This window comes from Hemitrygon akajei, chromosome 6 (assembly GCF_048418815.1).
Source record: "Hemitrygon akajei chromosome 6, sHemAka1.3, whole genome shotgun sequence".
NCBI classification, from domain to species: Eukaryota; Metazoa; Chordata; class Chondrichthyes; order Myliobatiformes; family Dasyatidae; genus Hemitrygon; species Hemitrygon akajei.
In genome coordinates this window covers 35362569-35383983 of record NC_133129.1, presented here as the reverse complement: position 1 = coordinate 35383983, position 21415 = coordinate 35362569, and the positions used below count along the sequence as shown (strand labels likewise).

Sequence of the window (21415 nt, the reverse complement as noted above, 5' to 3'; positions counted from 1 at the left end):
TGTTCTAGAGATTGATTCTAACTCAGATTCTGTGACAGATGTGTGTGCACAAGTCCCAAAGAAGATGATCAACATTTTCCTCTCTTTACATTTTCATGAAGTATTGACCAGACATACCCTTTTAACTCTCAAGCTTCGTCTCTCTGTGGCATTGCGCACAAAAGGTGGCCTTTTGGCTAATGTGGAGCTGTCACTGTCGCTTCGGTTCAACTATTGATATAAACAAAAAGGATTAAAGTCCACAGAGTAGCTTGCATCTGCTGTCCATGTTATCCAAGTACAAACAGATGTTACATTAGTCAGCACTTTCAAATGAGAGCAGCAAACATCGTGATCTACAGACTTTTATTCTGTCCTAGAAACATTTGTTAAAGCATAAAACAAAATGTCCTTGATCACTTGTATGGAGAGCCTAACACAGTGGTGACCACCTGTTGTCCTCCATTTTGGAAATTCAGTGCCAGTGAGCCAGAGCAACTACAATGTTGGACATTTACTGCAGGGAAGCAAGGCCATGGTTTCAGGCACTCTCACCTTGATGAATATACTATCCTTCCTTTCAGTATCATGGAGTGTATTTGCTATTCTTTCTCTGGAGCATTTAGTGCTGTGGGCCTATGCCTGGTGGAATTAGGTTAAGATTTCTCAAGATCATTGCATGCATATACTTGGAGTAAGGAAGGAGAGGGTCAGGCACGGTGGGTGCGGTGGGGTAGAGGCTATTCTATTCTATTTGCCATTCTGGTTCCCCTCACCCCTTCTCTTCACCTGCCCCGGCATCTCTCCTCCTTCCCTCTTTTCCATAGTCCACTGTCCTCTCCTTCATCCTCAGCTCCTTACCTCTTCCACCTGTCACTTCCCAGCTTCTTACTTCATTCCCTCTCCCCCAACCATCCACCTTCCCCTTTACCTGGTTTTACCTGTCACCTGCCATATTGTACTCCTTCCCCTCCCCCCCACTTCTTCTTAATCTGGCTTCTGCTCCCTTGCTTTCCAGTGCTAATGAAGAGTCTCAGCCCAAAATGTCAGTGGTTTACCCCCCCCCCCCCCATTGTTTCTGCCTGACTTGCCTAGTTCCTCCAGCATTTCGTACATATTGATCAGTTTAGAGGCTGAGGAGGGGAGATCTCCTGAAGCTTTGAGATCTGTAACAGACAGTGGCCTTGTGTTCAGTGGGTCACGGTTTTGGGAGAGGTCTAAAACCATGTTTGAGAGCGAGGTGGAGGCTCCACAACAGCACTGCCCTTGACTGCAGGTTTGTTAATGAGGTTGGGATCGATGCGGAGTGCTATGCAATTGGAGTGGATAAAGGAAGCAGAGAAGTCAAGATGGTTGATGATGCATTGACAATTTGAAATGAAAGGTCAAGTGAGGGTAACAGGAGAGGGGCTGGGGATGTCCAAGACAGGGAGTTAGGAAAATGGAGTTAGGAGAAATGGTCACCAGTAGCAGATGAGGACATTGCGAAAAAATATATAGGCATAGAGGTGGGGGCGATGAAAGAAGAGCTTACCATATGGTATGTCAGCTCCGAACTTACTGAGATGCAGCACAGGCCTCCACTGAGGACAGGTTGCTCAGCATCTGGAGTGAGGAGGGTACTGAGGGAGGGGCTGGTGAAGACATGGCAGGAGTTGAAGCTGGTGTGAGGCATGTGGTCAGAAGGGGTGATGAGAGAGAATGCTGAGAGGGAGAGAGTTCAGAGAAAGAGAAGAGGGTAGAGGATGGCGCTGGGGCTGGGGGTGGGATGGGATGGAGCGTGGGATCTGTGGAAGGGAGAGAGTAAGGTCCTGGAGATAGATATCAGAGTGAGAGTCACGAACAGCTCCCCCCCCCCCCACCTCCCCATGAAGGATTGTGCATTAAACTTCAAAATCAAATTGTGTATGTATTAATTATATAAATTGTGATAGGTAAAATAAACCAGGTCAAATGCAGTATAATGTGGGAAAATGAAAAATTATCCATTTTGGCAGGAAAATACAAAAACTTATTGTCTAAATAATATGAGATTGTAGAGCTCTGAGGTGCAAAGGAATCTGTGAGAACAAGTGAATGATTCATAAAACACGTGAACAACAAATAACTATGAAAGTCAGTAGAGTATTTTGTTCATTGCAAGAGGAATTGAATACAAAATAAGGCATTGGTGGGATAACATCTAGAGTACCGTACACAGTTCTTTATCTAAGGAAAGATGTACATAGATATCTTGGAAATAGTTCAGAGCGGGTTTAGCAGCCTAATCCTATTCAAAAGTCATGTTATATTCATATACAATATAGACTTATTTCAGAATGCTGTATTTTTTCAAACTGTAACTTGTTTCATACAGCTAATAGATCAAAACTCAAAATAATAGCTCTACTGTGAAATTGTGTACATCATTCAACCGTATTGATTTTAAATTGATTTTGATACTGTTAAAAAATTGTAACCTTTGGGATATTCTCCAAGTTCCATTATATTGCACAGCACAGATAAGACAAACTTGAATGAATTTATAAGAACAAATTGAAAGCTTGCACACTCCTGGGCCCAGCAGATAAACGCAATCACAAAGAGAGCGTGCCCATGTCTTTACTCTCTTTGAAGGTCAAAGACATTTAGCATGTCAAAGTCAAAGTCAGAATCACAGTAGAATTTGTTATTGTGTATGTAATTTTCCATATACCACCTTGAGATTCATTTTCTTGCGGGCATTTACAATAAAATAAAGAAATACAATATCATTTATGAAAAATATACATAAACAAATACTGACAACCAATGTGCAAAAGACAGATCATGCAAATAAGAAAATACTCAGAATGAGTTGTAAACAGACTGTAAATGTACCAAAGGATTGGGTCTAATTTATGTCTATTTTGTGAATGCTGTTTATATGATGAAATGTTATGATGCTATGTCCCTGTGTTGCCGCTGCAAGTAAGAGTTTCATGGTAGCTGTGCATTCACACACTTGTCCGCAGACTCAACCTCACTAATCAATAAGCTTCAAGACCATGGCCACAATACTTCTTCATGCAACTGGATCCTCAATTTCCTCACTTGAAGCCCCCAGTCAGTTCAGATTGGCAACAACATCTCCTCCACAATCTCCATCAGCAACAGTGTACCACAAGGCAGTGTGCTTAGCCCCTTGCTCTACTCGTTTGATACTTATTACTTTTGAGTCTAACCATAGCTCCAATGCTATATTTAAGTCTGCTGACGATGCCACCGCCATTGACCAAATTGAGGGTGGCGACGAATCAGCATATAGGAGGGAGGCAGAAAATCTGGCTGGGTGGCATCACAACAAAAACCTCTTACTCAATGTCAGCAAGACCAAGGAGCTGATTGTTGACTTCAGGAGGAGGAGACTGGAGGTCCTTGAGCCAGTCCTCATTGGGGATCAGAGGAGGAGTGGGAAGGCAACTCTGAATTCCTCGGTATTATTATTTCAGAGGATCTGTTTGGGTCCAGCACGCAAGAAACATTATGAAGAAAGCACAACAGTGCCTCTAATTTCTTGGAAGTTCGTGAAGACTCGGCATGACATCTAAAACTTTGGCAAACTTCTATAGATGTGTGGTGGAGAGTATATTGACTGGCTGCATAACAGCCTGGTATGGAAACATAAATGCCCTTGAATGGAAAATTCTATAAAAAAGTAACGGATACGGCCCAGTCCATTACGGGTAAACTCTTCCCACCATTGAGCACATCTACAGAGCGCAGTCGCAGGAAAGCAGCATTCATCAAGGACCCCAACCATCCAGGTCATGCTCTCTTTTTGCCGCTACCATCAGGAAGAAGGTATTGGAGCCTCAGTGCACACACCAGCAGGTTCAGAACAGTTATTACCTCTCAACCAGGGGGGATAACTTCACTGAACTTCATTCACCCCTTTACTGAACTTTTTTCTCACAACCTATGGACTCCCTTTCTAGGATGCTTCATCTCATGTTCTCGAAATTTATTGCTTATTTATTTATTATTATTATTTCTTTTTTTCTTTTTGCATTTGCACAGTTTGTTGTTTTTTGCATATCCGTTGCTTATCCTTCAAGTTGAGTATGTTCCTTCATTGATTCTATTGTGTTTCTTGTACTTACTGTAAATGCTCGCAACAAAAGAAATCTCAGGGTTGTATATGGTGAGATATATGTACGGTACTTTGATATCAAATTTACTTTTTACTTTGAACTTTGTCCATGTTTGAAGAGTACAGAAATTGTGCACCAGCATCATTCATCCTTACCACTAGGGGGCATGACATCAGATTGATTGAACAAATGGACTGAATTATAAGGGTTGCCAACAGTATATTGATAATGATTTTCTTACCCTGCAAATATATTGGTTTCTTTCTCCTGGAGAAAAGGTCTGAGATCTTACTATCATGCTGTTCCTCACAAAATGCTGTTGCCTGTTATTCAGGTTGGTCCTGTCCTTTGGCCTAACAGCCACACACTCAGCCATAGCTTCATCTGTATTAATTTCTTTGTCCACCTGCGCACAAGGGGTAAAAACATTCTGTCAGAAGCTGGTCAGTGGCAATTACGAGAAGCACTCAAAATACAGTTCACCAAAAATCGATGTTGCAATTAGCTTTACCAAGTGCAGGCTCTACAGTGTTAGATAAAATCATAAAGACCTGAAGCCAACAGAGAGATGATTCTCTGGAAACAACAGAGCAAATACAGCAATGCAAATATAAACATGAGACCGTCTGTGGATTCTGGAAATCCAAAGCAATATGCATAAAACACTAGAAGAACGCAGCAATTCAGGAAACATCTATGGACATGAATAAACAGTTGATGTTTTGGGCCGATACCCTTCTTCAGAACTGAGAAGGGGGAAGGTGTGGAGAGGAAGGAGAATAGATAGAAAGTAATAGGTGAAGCCAAATGGTAGGAAATGGAAAGGCTGGAGAAGAAGGGATCTGATAGAAGAGGAGAGCAGACCATAGGAGAAAGGAAAGGAGAAGTGGCCCCAGGGGAGGTGATAGGTAGGTGAGAAGAGGGAAGTAATGCTTGCTACCAAAACAACAATGGGAGTGGCTAGCCTTGCAGAGTCCTTTCCCAGAGAAGCAGACTCCTCAATACCCAGAGCCTGGACTGACACTAACTTACTGCCCTCTACTGTGTCTATTGGCTTGTTTATTATTATTTATTGTAATGCCTGCACTGTTTTGTGCATTTTTTGTGCAGTCCTGGGTAGGTCTGTAGTCCAGTGCAGTTTTTTTTCTGTGTTGTTTTTACGTAGTTCAGTGTAGCTTTTGTGTTGTTTCATGTAGCACCATGGTCCTGAAAAACGTTGCCTCGTTTTTACTGTATACTCTACCCGCAGTTATGGTCGAAATGACAATAAAAAGTGACTTGACTTGACTTAGATGGCTTAAAATTAAATGCAATACTGATTTTCAGACAATTCCTCTTGCCCAAGGGTGCAATGTAGATCATTTCGGGAGAAGCAGCTAAAACTTTACTCAAAGCCACTGAATACTGGTGAAATGAACTGATGCAGGGATTGCAATTCATATACAAGGTGCTCAGATGCTGAGGTCAAGTCATCTTCAGGCAATTGGGAGTCTTAAGCCTGGTTTGCTAATTCTTACTGGCATTCACACAATATTAAACACAGAACCAATGTGTGAAAGCCTGTTTCTATTTTGCATGATTTTAATTCTGATGAATGCTAAATTTGACACATTCTGAACTTTTCCTCAGCTAAGTTATTCTTCTTCTTACTGCCTGTTATGCCTCTAGCGTTTAGGGCAGCAATGAAGATCCTCTATCTCTGGCAGAGCTTACGGCTTCCTACATCGTGTCAGTAGCTTCCCCTCAGTTTTCACTACCATCCATCATGCAAGTCACAGGTGAAGACTCAGGAATACCATCGAACTCAGATGTAGAAGGATTCTTCATTGTTGATTTTGTAACAATTTTGTTTTACCAGTCAGGGTCGTTAGCCCTGAGCTGAACCCCCAAATCTGGAGGACTGGTGGACTACTGTTTGTCGGGCCTCTACCTTTTGACCTGTTTGGCATGGGTGACCTTACCGAGCCATAGCATAAAGCCCTGACTTCAGCCAACATAGCTCTCCAGGTCATTGAGGCATGGAAGTATCCAAACCACAACAAGGTTGTGGTCCTCTTGGAGGCAGCTAAGTTTCTGGTGCACAATTATGTAACAACTCATTAGATACAGCATGTAGTCAAAGTATGCCTTCTAGGACTTTAATTTATAGTTTCTTTCCCTGTCACCTTCAATTCAATTTTCTCAAAAAATTGTAGTTGTTATATCATAATGTGAGAAGTAACTGCCATTATATTTTGTTGGGGAGAGTAGTGGACAAATGATATATCATCATGCCCAATGCAAAGAGTACTTGACCATGTGACTGAACTTTTAAGGGTAAACTTAAAAATTAGTTCACGAGAATGACCCCGGGAATGAAAGGGTTAATGCATGAGAAGTGTTTGATAGCTCTGCACCTGTACTTACTGGAGTTTAGAAGAATGAGCGGGGATCTCATTGAATTCTATCAAATATTGAAAGGCCTAGATAGAGTGGACATGGAGGGGATGTTACCAATTGTGGGGGAATCTAGGACCACAGGACACAACCTCAGAATACAAGGACACTTTAGAACTGAGATAAGGAGGAATTTCTTTAGCCAGAGGTTGGTGAATTCATGGAATTCATTGCCACTGACAGCTGTGGAGGCCAAGTTATTGGGTATACTTAAAACTGAAGTTGATAGGATCTTAATTAATGAGTGTGTCAAAGTTTACGGGCAGAAGGCAAGAGAATGGGGTTGAGAGGGATAATGAATCAGCGACGATCAAATGGTGGAGCAGTCTCATTGGGCCAAATGGCCTAATTCTGCTCTTATATTTTATGATCTTATGGTCTAAACATCCCTACCAGAATTGGTATTGCAGCCTCTGTCACACCAACACTTTCTTCTTCGGTCACAATCTGAGGAGCATCTTCAAACTCAGCCGGTTCTGCCGTATCCTCTTCTACCTCCACCTCCTTGCTAACGTTATCTCCTTCATCCTGTGCCTCAGTGCTATCTTCCACCAGCATCTGTAGCCTACATTTAACAACAATTTATAACCATTTTATAGGTTGTCACAGGATTCCAACGCACAATTGGACAGATGGATGAGGAGTTACTGTATCTTTAACAGGTACGGATGGAGCGTAAACAACAATAGGGCCAAGTTCTTTGATGTAGCCTCTTCATAGTAATTACATGATGATAAAAGACCTTGGCAAATATTATAAATTGCAAGTCTCATCGTACAATGATAACAGATTCATTGACCAAATGTAAGTATCGCTGCTGTTTATAATGTGGTCTGAAGCCCAAACACAGATTATTTACCCCACAACTTGCTGGATACCCCACATTCCATTTCTGCTTTTTGTGGCCTGCCCACATAAAGGACATCACCAGCATCAGGACTGGTTTCTAACTGGCCGTCCTCTTGACAACAAATTGTAACAGAGCAATTCCAGATAGAGGATGTGAAAGCACTTAATTAAAAGGGTAATGCCAATAAAATCACTGCAGTTTCATTTTCCCCCTTCCCCTTGAGAATACCCGTTCTTTAACTCTACACCTCCCCAGGGCAGTGGCTTAGCAATGAAAAGCTCAGCATATATTGTGGACTGGATTTTATCCAAGGTCCATCTTTTCAGATAATTACAAAGTGGTTCTGCAAGAAAATGCAAGTTGATGCCTGGAATGAGCTGCCTGGCATGGTGGTAGAGGCAAATACATCAGGGGTTTTTAAGTGACATTTGGATAGGCACATGGATGTAAGGAAGATGGAGGGATTTGAACATGGTGTAGGTGGGAGGGATTAGTGTGTCAGTATTTTTGATTTTTAGCTGGTTCAGCACAACATTGTGGACCAAATGGCCCATTCCTGTGCTGTACTCATCTATGTTCTATGATTCTGTGGTTCTGGACAAAAAAAAAAATTAGCTTTACGGTCCAGAAACTGTACCACTAACTTCCCACTGAAGTTATGTTGCGAATTTAGTGAGTACTCTTTGAAGAACGCTCCACTGTAAAGATAAACTGTAAAAGATAAAGATAATACCACAAGGATTACAGTACCACTCCTCGCCTCGTAAGGCCTCTCTGTCTTCAGTAGCTAGTTCCTGCTCCACTGCCTGCAGCTCAACAGATGTCCTCTCCAGCAGTGCGGACACAGCGTCCTATTGGGTTCAAAGAGAAGAAAGGAGTTGGAAGTGAAAGAATTCAAGGCATTTAAGGAATTCTAGGCAGTTTCTAGAGCAGGTTACATGGTCGGCACAATATTGTGGGTCAAGCAGAAATTGGTACTTGAGTGGCAAGTAAATGGCAACTCACCAAAACATTTTCAATAATGACGTACACTGTCCCTGCTGTATACAGGTTATAATTAACTGAGGTTTCTGCTAATAGCAATTACTCATGATGTTTAAATTACAAAGATATACCTCGGTAATGTCATTTGTAATTTTATCTAAAGAAGCGTACCAGGCAAATTCATCAGACACTCAGAGTACTAGCAGAAATTCTGCAGTATTCAGCTTGAAGTACCTAGTATCACGGTACCTAATAACTGCTATACATCTTTTTGTGAGACAATTAAACCTCATAATGTTCTGGGTGGTTTTCTTTATATTTCCCATCTGATATTGAATAAATCAATGCTGCTATAAGTTCAACTGCGCCTTTGAACAAACATGCTCTTTATTTTGCCAAATGTCATCTAGCTATTAGATCAAATACTGAGCCATTATTTAATGAGAAAATCAATCATTCCCCCCCCCCCCCCCATCCCCCATCCATCCACCACCGTAGGGGCTATATCAGGTTGCAATGCCAATATTTAGTAAGAAAGGGCATGGGAGCAGCACTATTTGTCAGGAAATATAGAGAAGGCTTGACCCAAAAGCAGAGCAGTGGAGACAATGTAGAAGTAAACGATCACTTTACTAATAAATCGCAAAATAACAAGCCTCAAGCTGCCACACAACAAGAAAAACAGAAATTAAACACAACAGGCAACAAGGTAAATTGAAGGCTAGGAGCAACTGATTGAGGCTGGCTGGTTCAATGAGTGAGAACTGGGGTTGAATAGGCTACAGGTGATGAGTCTGGAATGAGCGGCAGGTGAATCCTATTAGCTGGGGAGCGTGGTAGGTGTGTGCATGTGCAAACATGACTATTTTTCTCATATCTTGAAAATTATTGATTTGGGCATCTGCTACGCATATAATTTGTGTTTCTTAAGAATTGTCAGAGCTAAGCATTTTGGATCCTACTACAAGGAAAAATCTGTCATTAAAATATTCTTCAGGAAGTACAAGAAATAGAGACACTTTGTGTCTGCTTTATGAGCATTTAATTGTACTTTCCTAACACTAACATTCCATCTCCAAAACCTGATAGCTGAACTATGCAATAGCAGTGAGATAAACTACATAGCCAAAAAATGGGTATTTGGCTCCATAGTGTTTATAGATATCATATCACAACATCTATTTTAGTCCCCCTTTACCAACTGGATACCAGAAAATATAAGTAATTCAATTTATTCATGAATGTTTGTCAGCCTGAAGCATTAATTCTATTTTCCTTTTCATAATGTACTTGTGTACATAACAATCAACTTTTTCATTTTCAATTTTCCATAGGTGTTGTGTGACCTGTTGAATGTTTGAGTCATTTTCTAAAAACATAGACCCAGCATCTGATTTTTATTTTGATGATTAGAAATCATTACCGTGTGTAGCACGGTAGCATAATGGATAGCACAATGCTTTAAAGTACCAGTGATCCGGGTTCAATTCACGTCCCCGCCTGTAAGGAGTTTGTATGTTCTCCCCATGACTGTGTGGGTTTCCTCCAGGTGCTCTGGTGTCCAACCACAGTCTAAAGACGTACCAGTTAGCATGTTAATTAGTCATTGTAAATTGTCTCATGATTAGGAGAGGGTTAAATTGGAGACTGCTGGGTGGTATACCTCAAAGGGCCAGAAGGGCATATTTCACACTGTATCTCAATAAATAAATAAAACGAGGTTTTGCAGACTATCTTTTCTTTCAGTTAGTCCTGACGAAGGGTCTCGGGCCGAAACGTCGACTGTACTTCTTCCTATAGATGCTGCCTGGCCTGCTGCGTTCTACCAGCATTTTGTGTGTGTTGCTTGAATTTCCAGCATCTGCAGATTTCTTCATGTTTGTGTTTTGCAGACTCATTTGGGATTCCTCAGTACCTGTTTGGCAGAAGGAATCTACCAAGACATGAAATGTGAATTGATAGTGCTAGATTGGAGATGACAGCAGGTTGGTGAAGGTCAATATTTAAAGAATGCATACGTGAATTAGAACATTTATTCATTCCTGTCTGGTGCAAAAACATAGTCGGCAAAGAAGGCTAGATGATCAAGGAAATTAGTAATACTGTTAGACCCAGAGAGGAATCTGAGGATTGGTAGCTGTTTTGCATTCAACATATGACAAAAACAAGAGGGCAAAGATGAAGTATGAGAATAATCCTGCAAAGAACATCAAAATCCTTTGTCATTGTGTGAAGATTAAATGTTAGCAAAAACAATATAGATATAATCGGGAACAAAGAAAATGCAGAACAATTAAATACATACTTTGGTTCTTCCTTTTCAAGGAAGGCCACAAATAATCTCAAAAATGTACAAAGGAACTAGGAGGAAATCATAAACATGAAATTCTGCAGATGCTGGAAATCTAGTGTGACACACAAAATGCAGGAGGAACTCAGCCGATTAGGCAGCATCTTTGGAGAGGAATTAACAGTCGACATTTCAGTGCAAGACCCTTTATCAGAACTGTAAAGGAAGGGGGACAAAGCCAGAATATAAACGTGGGGGACAGAAGGAGAACAAACGGGCAGGTGATAGGTGGAACCAGGTGAGGGGGAAAGTAGGTGGGTGGTGAGAAGCTGGAAGGTGATAGTTGGAAGAGATAAAGGGCTGAAGAAGTGGTAGTCTCATAGGATGGGACAGTGGACTGCGGGAGAATGGGAAGGAGGAGGCACACTAGACAGCAGTGATGGGCAGGTGAACGGAAGAGGGGGTGAGAAGGGAACCCTAATGTGGAATGGAGAAAGAGAGAAGGGGAGGGGTGAGAAGTTACCAGATGTTGGAGAAATTGAGCAGGTTGGAGATTACCTCAACTCAGCTCATTGTAATGCTCCTATTAAACCCACTTCATCGCAAATAAACTGTACCTTGTCTACAGTACTGCAAGGTTGCGGCGTGAGAAAGGCTTCTTTTCTTTGTGCTCTGTTCTTTGGATTATGAATATTCATGCTCCTGTAATGCAGCATGTTGTACCAGCTGGTGGAAGTCTCCCCCTTGCTGGAGAGGTCTGCCAGACTGATTTGGGTCCCAGCCTTTTGAAGAAAAGACATTGTCAGGCTGAAAGTGATCAGACCACAGTTGTAATACCTTTAGTGCAATATTTTCTTATTATTCCCACACAACACATTCAGTAGACAGACTTACACAAGAAACCTTGGCCTTTTTTTTAACGTCTCTTTATCACATCTTCTCAAAAAAGCATAGAAGGGGTGACCCGGTAGCACAACGCTTTACAGTACGGGTGACCCGAGTTCAGCCCCGCTGCTGCCTGCAGGTTTATACATTCTCGCCATAACCATGTGCGTTTTCTCCGGCTGGTCTGGATTCCTGTAGCTTAACTGTAAAATTGTCCCATGACTAAATCGGGGGATTGCTGGGTGATCTGGTTCATGTCCCATGACTAGGCTAGGAGTAAATCTGAGGATAGCTGGCTGATCTGGCCCAAAGGGCTAGAAGGACCTATTCCGTGCTAAAGCTCAATAAATAAATATATATAAGATCATTTAAAAGCAACTGAAGCAGCAATGTCTCAGTAGAATTTAGTAGAATATCTACTGAGATTCCACTCAGTAGAATCTATACGGAACCCAACACACTGATGCACAGGGGCTAAACTTGGGAGTTTGAAGAGATTTAGTGCGTTAACAAAGACTCCAGCAACAACGGAGAGCATTCTGACCGGTATGGAGGCTCCATTGTGCTGGATTGAAAGAGGCTGCAGAGGATCACAAGCTCCATCAAGGGCACAACCTTCCCCACCGGAGGTCATCTGGAAAGGCCGGTGACTCGAGAAGGTGGCATCTATCGTGAAGGATCCTCATCGTCCAGGACATAGCCTCTACTCATTATTCCCATCGGAGAGGAGGTACAGCAGCCCGAAGGTGCACGCTCAGTGTTTTCAGAATAGCTTCTTCCCTCCACTAATGGAATCCTGAATGGTTAACACTACCCCAACTATTCCCCTTTCACACTTTTCATTCATTGAATTGTTGCTTTGCTTGCTTATTTATTTTTCCTCATCATAAATAACCCATTATGTCTAGCACTGCACCACTGCCATGAAACAGCAATTTATATGACATACTTAATTCTGATATCTTCTCAAGTGAACACTGCCTACCAACAACCAAATCTGTGCCTCTGATAGCCTCTGTCCGATTGCAGAATAAACCTGTGGAGGTGTTTCCTCATGGTCGTTTCTCTTTGGCTACAGCCAACAAGATGGATACTCCTAAGTGTAGGTTTGACCAGCCTTCAGAAAGGAGCTCTGCCTTCCTGTACCATCTGACGGACCTCCTGACAAATTACGAGCTCCACCTTCTATAACTGTAGGCACTGCAGGCCCAGAGGACTGTGTCCACAATGTGGCATGAACAGCAGTCAAATCTTTTCACAGCATGTTATATGTGAAACTGTCAACTCTTCACAAACAGTCCTTGCCCCATGTTTGTCATGAGGGTGTACCATGTACCAAAGTGAAGCTACCATCTTCATTTTTGTGAATGATGTGGCTTCATTGTAGCTAAATGAACATCCAGGCACATAAATGACAGAAACATAGTACAATTTAGTAAAACCAAGCAATAGATGGAGCAAAATGTACTTATAAATATAAAATTTCTGCAACTGCAAAGTACACACAGTATATTTCCATGGGATTTCTGCAGCCTTTCTGAAATTTCAAGAGTATGGGAAGGAACTTCCCAGAGATATTCTTGGAGTGTGGGACTGCACAGAACTGAGGCTCAAACTGTGCAAGTTTACCTCATCCGCTTCTTGACAGCAGCCTGCTGCTACATTTGGGAACACAAGCAACAACGCTGTCGGTGCGGGCAGCGGAGCGGGAGCAAGGAGTGCTCGAGGTTGACGGACGACTGGAGATCGGAGGATCAGCCGTTGTAGGTAGGCCAAGACCGGCGGACCTACCTGGACAGTACCTGAGGAGGAAGGTAAAACTGCGCAGGCGCGGGTGACGTCAGCGGCGAGCGCGGGGTTTAAAAAGAGGCCCACTTTTAGGAGCGGGCAGCGGAGTGCTGGGTTTTGGCTCAGCGGGCTTTGGTGCAAGGGGACTTCGGTGAGAGGAAATCAGTGAGCCTGAGTACGTGCTTGCTGAGGTAAAAAAGGTAAGGTCGGTAGGTACTTTTTTCATTTATTCTGACTAATCTGGGATCAAGTAATGGGGGAGACAGTTAGAGCAGTGGTGTGCTCCGTATGCAGTATGTGGGAGGTCAGGGTCAACACAGTTGTCCCTGATGACCACACCTGCAAAAGGTGCATCCAGCTGCAGCTCCTATCAGACCGAGTTAGGGAATTGGAGCAGGAGCTGGATGAACTACGGATCATTCGGGAGGCAGAGGCAGAGATAGATAAGAGTTATCGGGAGGTAGTCACACCGAAAAGACAGGAGGTAGACAAATGGGTGACAGTCAAGAGAGGCAGGGGGAGCAGACAGAGAGAGCAGAGCACCCCTGTGGCCGTTCCCATCAACAATAAGTATACCGTTTTGGATACTGTTGTTGGGGATGACCTACCAGGAACAAGTTGCAGTGGTCCTGTCTCTGGCACTGAGGTTGGACCCTTGACTAGGAACGGGAGGAAGGAAGAGAAGAGAGTGGTAGTGATAGGGGATTCTATAGTCAGGGGGGCAGATAAGAGATTTTGTGGGGAAGATCGGGAGTCTTGGATGGTATGTTGCCTCCCTGATGCCGGGGTCCAGGACATCTCAGATCGGGTGCAGGTTATTCTTGGGAGGGAGGGCAAGAACCCAGATGTTGTGGTCCATGTAGGGACCAATGACGTGGGTAGGATGAGTGAGGGGGTCCTGCGTAGTGAGTTCAGGGAGTTAGGCGCAAAGCTGAAGGGCAGGACCTCCAGGGTAATAATCTCAGGATTGCTACCTGTGCCACATGCGAGTGAGGCAAGGAACAGGAGGATTATACAGATTAATACGTGGCTGAGAGGATGGTGCAGGAGGGAGGGCTTCAGGTTTTTAGATAATTGGGCTTTGTTCCAGGGAAGGTGGGATCTGTTCCGACGGGACGGTTTATACCTGAACTGGAGCGGTACTAACATTCTTGCAGGAAAGTTCGCTAGTGCTGCTTGGGGGGGTTTAAACTAAATTTGCAGGGGGCAGGGATCCAGAATGCGAGAGAGGATAGCGAGATGAAGAATAAAGGACAGGTGGGGACTACACGGTTCCGGAATATTAAGTGTGTAGTAGAGAAAGGTGAGGCGGAACAAGTGATAAGGAGGACACATGTACAGAGAGATGGTCTGACAGAACATGGAGTTAAATGTGCAGAAAGAATAAGTAAATTTATGAAGAACAACAAAATTCAAGGGGCGTATAGCCCAATGGGAGTTTGGGGAGCTGGGTTAAGCACAATAGGCAGCGATTTAAACAGAGAGAGGAGAGATGGGCTAAAAATTCTATATCTGAATGCACGAAGTGTCAGAAATAAGGTGGATGAGCTTGAAGCTCAGGTGCGAATGGGTAACTATGATGTTGTTGGGATAACGGAGACATGGCTGCAGGGAGATCAGACCTGGGAAATGAATGTACAAGTGTATACGTGCTATCGTAGGGACAGAAATGTGGGCAGAGGGGGTGGGGTGGCCCTGTTGGTGAGGAATGAGATTCAGTCCTTTGCAAGGGGGGACATAGGATCAGGAGAAGTAGAGTCTGTGTGGATAGAACTGAGGAACAGTAAGGGCAAAAAGACCCTAATGGGTGTTGTCTACAGGGCACCAAACAGTAGCATGGATATTGGGTGCAAGTTGAATAGAGAGTTAACATTGGCATGTGGCAAAGGTAATGTTGCAGTAGTTATGGGGGATTTCAACATGCAGGTGAACTGGGAGAATCAGGTTGGTGCTGAACCCCAGGATAGGGAGTTTGTAGAGTGCCTACGGGATGCATTCTTGGAACAGCTTGTACAAGAGCCGACCAGGAACAAGGCTATTCTGGATTTAGTGTTGTGTAATGAATAGGATTTGATAAGCGATCTTGAAGTAAAGGAGCCATTAGGAGGTAGTGATCATAATATGATAAGTTTTTATCTGCAATTTGAGAAGGATAAGGGCAGATCGGAGGTGTCAGTGTTGTAGTTGAACAAAGGAGACTATGGAGCCATGAGGGAGGAGCTGGCCAAAGTTAACTGGACGGATATCCTGGCAGAAAAGACAGTGGAACAGCAATGGCAGGTATTCTTGGGAATAATGCACAAGATGCAAAATCAGTTCATCGCCTGGAGAAGGAAGGATTCAAAGGGTGGAAAGGGGCCACAGTGGTTAACAAAGTAAGTCAGAGATTGCATAGCATTAAAAAAAAGGAAGTATGACAGAGCTAAGGTGAGTGAGAGGACAGATGATTGGGACATTTTTAAGGAACAACAGAACTTAACTAAAAACGCAATACGGGGAGAAAAAATGAGTTACGAACACAAGCTAGCCAGGAATATAAAGGAGGATAGCAAAAGCTTTTTTAGGTATGTGAAGAGAAAGAAGATAGTTAAGAACAATGTTGGGCCCTTGAAGAATGAATTGGGTGAAATTGTTATGGGAAACAGAGAAATGGCAGAAGAATTTAATAAGTACTTTAGATCTGTCTTCACTAGGGAAGACACAAGCAATCTCCCAGATGTATGGATGGGCCAAGGACAAAGGGTAACAGAGGAAATGAAACAGATTGACATTTGGAAGGAAACGGTGATGAGAAGACTGATGGGACTGAAGGCTGACAAATCCCCAGGTCCAGATGGTCTGCATCCTAGGGTACTAAAGGAGGTGGCTCTGGAAATTGCAGATGCATTGGTAATCATTTTCCAATGTTCCTTAGATTCAGGATCAGTTCCTGAGGATTGGAGAATGGCTAATGTTATCCCACTTTTTAAGAAAGGAGGGAGGGAGAAAACAGAGAACTATCGTCCTGTCAGCCTAACATCAGTAGTGGGGAAGATGCTAGAGTCCATTATTAAAGATGAAATAGTGGCATATCTAGATAGCAGTGATAGGATTGGGCCGAGCCAGCATGGATTTACCAAGGGCAAATCATGCTTGACTAATCTATTGGAGTTTTTCGAGGATGTAACCAGGAAGTTAGACAAGGGAGATCCAGTGGATGTAGTGTACCTCGATTTTCAGAAGGCATTTGTTAAGGTCCCACATAGGAGATTGGTGGGTAAAATCAGAGCTCATGGCATTGGGGGGAAGATATTGACATGGATAGAAAACTGGTTGGCAGATAGAAAACAAAGGGTAACGGTGAATAGGTGTTTCTCGGAATGGCAGGTGGTGACTAGTGGGGTGCCACAGGGCTCGGTATTGGGACCACAGCTGTTTACGATTTACATCAACGATTTAGATGAAGGCATTGAGAATAACATCAGCAAGTTTGCTGATGATACTAAGCTGGGTGGCAGTGTGACATGTGATGAGGATGTTAGGAGAATTCAGGGTGACTTGGATAGGCTGAGTGAGTGGGCAGATACTTGGCAGGTGACGTTTAATGTGAATAAGTGTGAGGTTATCCACTTTGGGAGTAAGAACAGCAAGGCAGATTATTATCTGAATGGTGTAGAGTTAGGTAAGGGAGAAATACAAAGAGATCTAGGAGTCCTTGTTCATCAGTCACTGAAGGTGAATGAGCAAGTGCAGCAGGCAGTGAAGAAGGCTAATGGAATGTTGGCCTTTATTACAAAGGGAATTGAGTACAAGAGCAAGGAAATCCTTTTGCATTTGTACAGGGCCCTGGTGAGACCACACCTGGAGTACTGTGTACAGTTTTGGTCTCCAGGGTTAAGGAAGGACATCCTGGCTGTAGAGGAAGTTCAGCATAGATTCACAAGGTTAATTCCTGGGATGTCCGGACTGTCTTACGCAGAAAGGTTAGAGAGACTGGGCTTGTACACGCTGGAATTAAGGAGATTGAGAGGGGATCTGATTGCAACATATAAGATTATTAAGGGATTGGACAAGATAGAGGCAGGAAATATGTTCCAGATGCTGGGAGAGTCCAGTACCAGAGGGCATGGTTTGAGAATAAGGGGTAGGTCATTTAGGACAGAGTTAAGGAAAAACTTCTTCTCCCAGAGAGTTGTGGGGGTCTGGAATGCACTGCCTCAGAAGGCAGTGGAGACCAATTCTCTGGATGCTTTCAAGAAGGAGCTAGATAGGTATCTTATGGATAGGGGAATCAAGGGATATGGGGACAAGGCAGGAACTGGGTATTGACAGTAGATGATCAGCCATGATCTCAGAATGGCGGTGCAGGATCGAAGGGCTGAATGGTCTACTTCTGCACCTATTGTCTATCGTCTATAAATACCTTCTTTGCTGCTTCCTGCTCAAAGTTGCCTAATTTTGTTTTGAATTTCAGTTGTTTTTGTCCCAGCATTAACTGTGCACATTTCTCAGGCTGCTACGTGAACTTCCTTGGAATCTGTCTGGAGATCATTGATAGTCTCATGATCTAATGACTGTGCAATAATCTTAATTGAGCTTCTTCATTTCTCACCAGACAATCCTCCACCTGTGTCTTCCCCACAGTGCACACATCCACTCGCAGTGTCTTCTGATGCAAAGCCACTTGGGTAATGGCTACCCTGAATACCTCTTTGAAGACGAGAGTCTCTGCAACACTGTGAACCTTTGTGCGGAACAGGCTGCTGGAGTCGCACGAACTTGGAAGCAAAGCGGCTCTGATATACCTGCGGGATTGAGTGATCAAACATTTACACAAAGGACTGAAATTATTAAAGATTTAATAACCGGTGACAAGGTCAGATCAGCAAAGAACATTTGTCTGAATAGGATTTATCTCCATTTAGTTTTAATTCCCTTTTTCTCTATTTTCCATTCAAGGGTGGAATTCCACAGATATTCAGCAGAGTGAACTATTGATCTGCAGCACAGATCTCATTACAGCAGCCGTGGATGTTTAATTTAAAGAATTAAATAAATCTGAAGTAAAAAGCTAGTATCAGTAATCGTGAATGTGAAAGCACTGGATCACTGAATATTCTCTAAAACACAGAACAAGAAAAGTGCTGCACAGGAACAGGCCCTTCAGCCCACAATTTCTGTTCTGAACAGGATGTCAAATTAAATGGATTCTCTTCTGCCTGGACATGATCTATATCCTTCCATTCCTTGCATATTCGTGCATCTGACAGGGCCATGACGTGTGCTGGCAACATCGGAACGCAAGTGCGGCGGAAAGGCAGACTCCAAGGTGGAGACAACAGTGAGAGTTTCTTCATAGTAATTCCAAAAGCACATCGGTGGCTCAGCTGAGCAACGCTGCGAGAAGTAACATTCTCAAAACTAGGACCCCATGATTAGCACTAATCGGGCATCCGCTTAAATAATACAAGTAACACGGAATCCCTGAGCCCGTCAAAATAAACTTAAGCTTAAACAGAGGCACCAGGAGACTGCACTACAAACAGCGAGCTGCTTGAGAAAAACACAAGGAACGCTGAACGATTAACAACTCTCACTAAAAAACAATTAACCAATTCTGGTGCTCTTAAAACGTCAGAGCCCAGCATTCTCTGGTGCCCCACAGAGGCCCGAATAGCTCATTACAAACAGCCTCTTAGACACCACCATGCCTGCTGGCAGTCTGTTCCAGGTACTTGCCATTCTCTGTACTGCACATTTCCCTTAAAGTATCCCCCTCTCACTTAAATGCATGTCCTCGAGTACTTGACATTTGTACCCTGGGAAGAAGATTCTGTCTACCCTATCTATACCTTTCATAAACTGCTCAGCTTCGGACACTCCAGAGAAAACAACCCAAGTTTCTCCAACCTCATGCCCTCTAATCCTGGTAAACACCTTCTGCACCCTTCTCAAAGCCCCTACATCCTTTCTCTAACGGGTCGACGAAACTTGTACGCAACAGTGAGGAACTCTGTCACTCATGTAGTGCTGAATAAGGGTCTCGACCCAACACGTCGACTGTTCATTCACTCCCACGGATGCTGCCCGGGCTGCTGAGTTCCTCCAGCAGATTGTGCAGGTTGCACTGTTGCTCTTAACTGGCCTGCTTTATATGTGAGCTCAGATGAACAGTATCCTCATCCAAGCCAATCACTCAGTTCCAAGCTGTCACCACAAGAGATTTTCTGGAGGACAAATTCAAGGCTGTGCTCTAAGTTTTCATGATCCACCTCATTATGGACTTGAACCTGTGCAGCACTCTCTTTGTACCCGTTACACTTTATTCTGCATTCTGTTATTGTTTTCCTTAGTACTACCTCAGTGCACTGATGGCCTGAAATGATCTGCAAAACAAACTTTCACATTGTACCTTGGTACATGTGACAAAAAAAAAACAATTTACCAATTTATTGTCGTCTTGAGCTTAATCTGGCTCTGTCTTAAACAAAGTAAGCCGAATGGGTCTTCACAGAGGCCAATACTTACACTTTACCTCCAGGGGGCACAAGTAGAGCAGTCGGATTTCTCAGCTGTATGACAATTATAATAAAACTTCCATTGGTGGGATCATACCTGTTGTAGGCAAAGTTTAATAAATCAACAGATCATTCAACATTGAAATAGTCACCAGACAAAATTGGCACAGTCAATAAAAATGTTTTAGACTGAAAATATCATAGCTTTTCTCTCTGCACAGATGCTGCCTCTTTTGTTAAATGTTTACAACATGTATGGTTTTTGGTTTATTCTAAGGCTGACCTCAGTCAAGCTCTGGGTTAGATCATCCTAGCTGAGGCAGATACAGACGTACTCCAGTTGCCTGCAGTGACCTTAAAGAGGCAGCTATTAACAAGAGGTGCATAATAAAGTGGCCACTGAGTATATTTCTGTATGTTCATGGTCTTCTGCTGCTGTAACCTATTCACTTCAAGATTCAATGTGTTGTGTGTTCAGAGATGCTCTTCTGAACGCTACTGCTGTAACACATGGTATTTGAGTTACTGCTGCCTTTCTGTTAGCTTGAACCTGCCTGTCCACTTTCCTCTGACCTCTCTGAGGCATTTTTACCCACAGAACTGCTGCTCACTGATTTTTTTTCCACATCATTCTCTGTAAACTCTAGAGACTTCTGTGTATGAAAATCCCAAGAGATCCCAGTTTCTGAGATACTCAAACCACCCCATCTGGCACCAGAAATCATTCCATGGTCAAAATCACTTGGATCACATTTCTTCCCCATTCTGATGTTTGGTCTGAGCAGCAACTGAACCTCTTGAATGTATTTGTATCCTTTTATGCATTGATTTGCTGCCACATGATTGACTGATTAGATAGTTACATTAACGCGCATGCATACTGGCGTACCTAATAAAGTGGCCTATGAGTGTATCATCACTAAAGTTGACTAAAAGTGAGTACAGGCCCCAGTGTCAAATATAAAAGCAAGCAAAGTTTCAGTCAATACCACAATAGCCTGTGATAGAGGGCTGTGAGTATAAGATCCAATTTAAGAAGGTGTATAAGGTTATAAAAGGCCCAGATAATGTGGGCAGCCATATGGTCTTTTAGTCTATTCTCTCTGAGGTGTGCATTCACCTCCCTCTGATTCTTGTACCAACCAACTACACAAGGGTTAAGTTACATTTTCCAATTAAGCTGGCAGCCAGCATGTTTTAAGGATGTAGGAATCAGAATCAAGTTTAATATCGCAGGCGTATGTCATGAAATTTGCTGTCTTTGCAGCCCCAGTGTAATGCAACACACAATAATAGAAACAAATATGAATTGCAGCATATATATTAAATAGTTAAATTAAATAAGGAGTGCAAGAATAGAAATAAAAAACAGTGAGATAGTGTTCATGGGTTCAATGTCCATTCAAAAATTGGATGGCAGAGGGGAAGAAGCTGTTCTTGAATCAATGAGTGTGTGCCTTTAGGCTTCTGTACCTCCTTTCTGATGATAGCAATGAGAAGGGGTTCTTAATGATGGCCACCTTTTTGAGGCATCACATCTGGAAGATGTCCTGGATACTATGGAGGCTCATGCCCATGATGGAGCTGACTGAAT

General features: G+C 43.0%; 1 protein-coding gene across 3 annotated transcripts in view; it reads right to left on the bottom strand.

Moving 5' to 3' along the window:
* The window catches only part of LOC140728944 (protein WWC2-like), a 241370-nt gene that overhangs the window by 13893 nt on the left and 206062 nt on the right, over positions 1-21415 (bottom strand). For all 3 annotated transcript variants that reach the window (XM_073048070.1, XM_073048071.1, XM_073048072.1), the window contains 7 exons: positions 19832-19918; positions 17916-18108; positions 11269-11433; positions 8128-8228; positions 6921-7092; positions 4333-4497; positions 118-210 (listed from right to left, as the gene is read on the bottom strand). In XM_073048070.1, coding sequence (XP_072904171.1) covers positions 118-210; positions 4333-4497; positions 6921-7092; positions 8128-8228; positions 11269-11433; positions 17916-18108; positions 19832-19918 — 976 coding nt within the window. The remainder of the gene's footprint in view (positions 1-117; positions 211-4332; positions 4498-6920; positions 7093-8127; positions 8229-11268; positions 11434-17915; positions 18109-19831; positions 19919-21415) is intronic.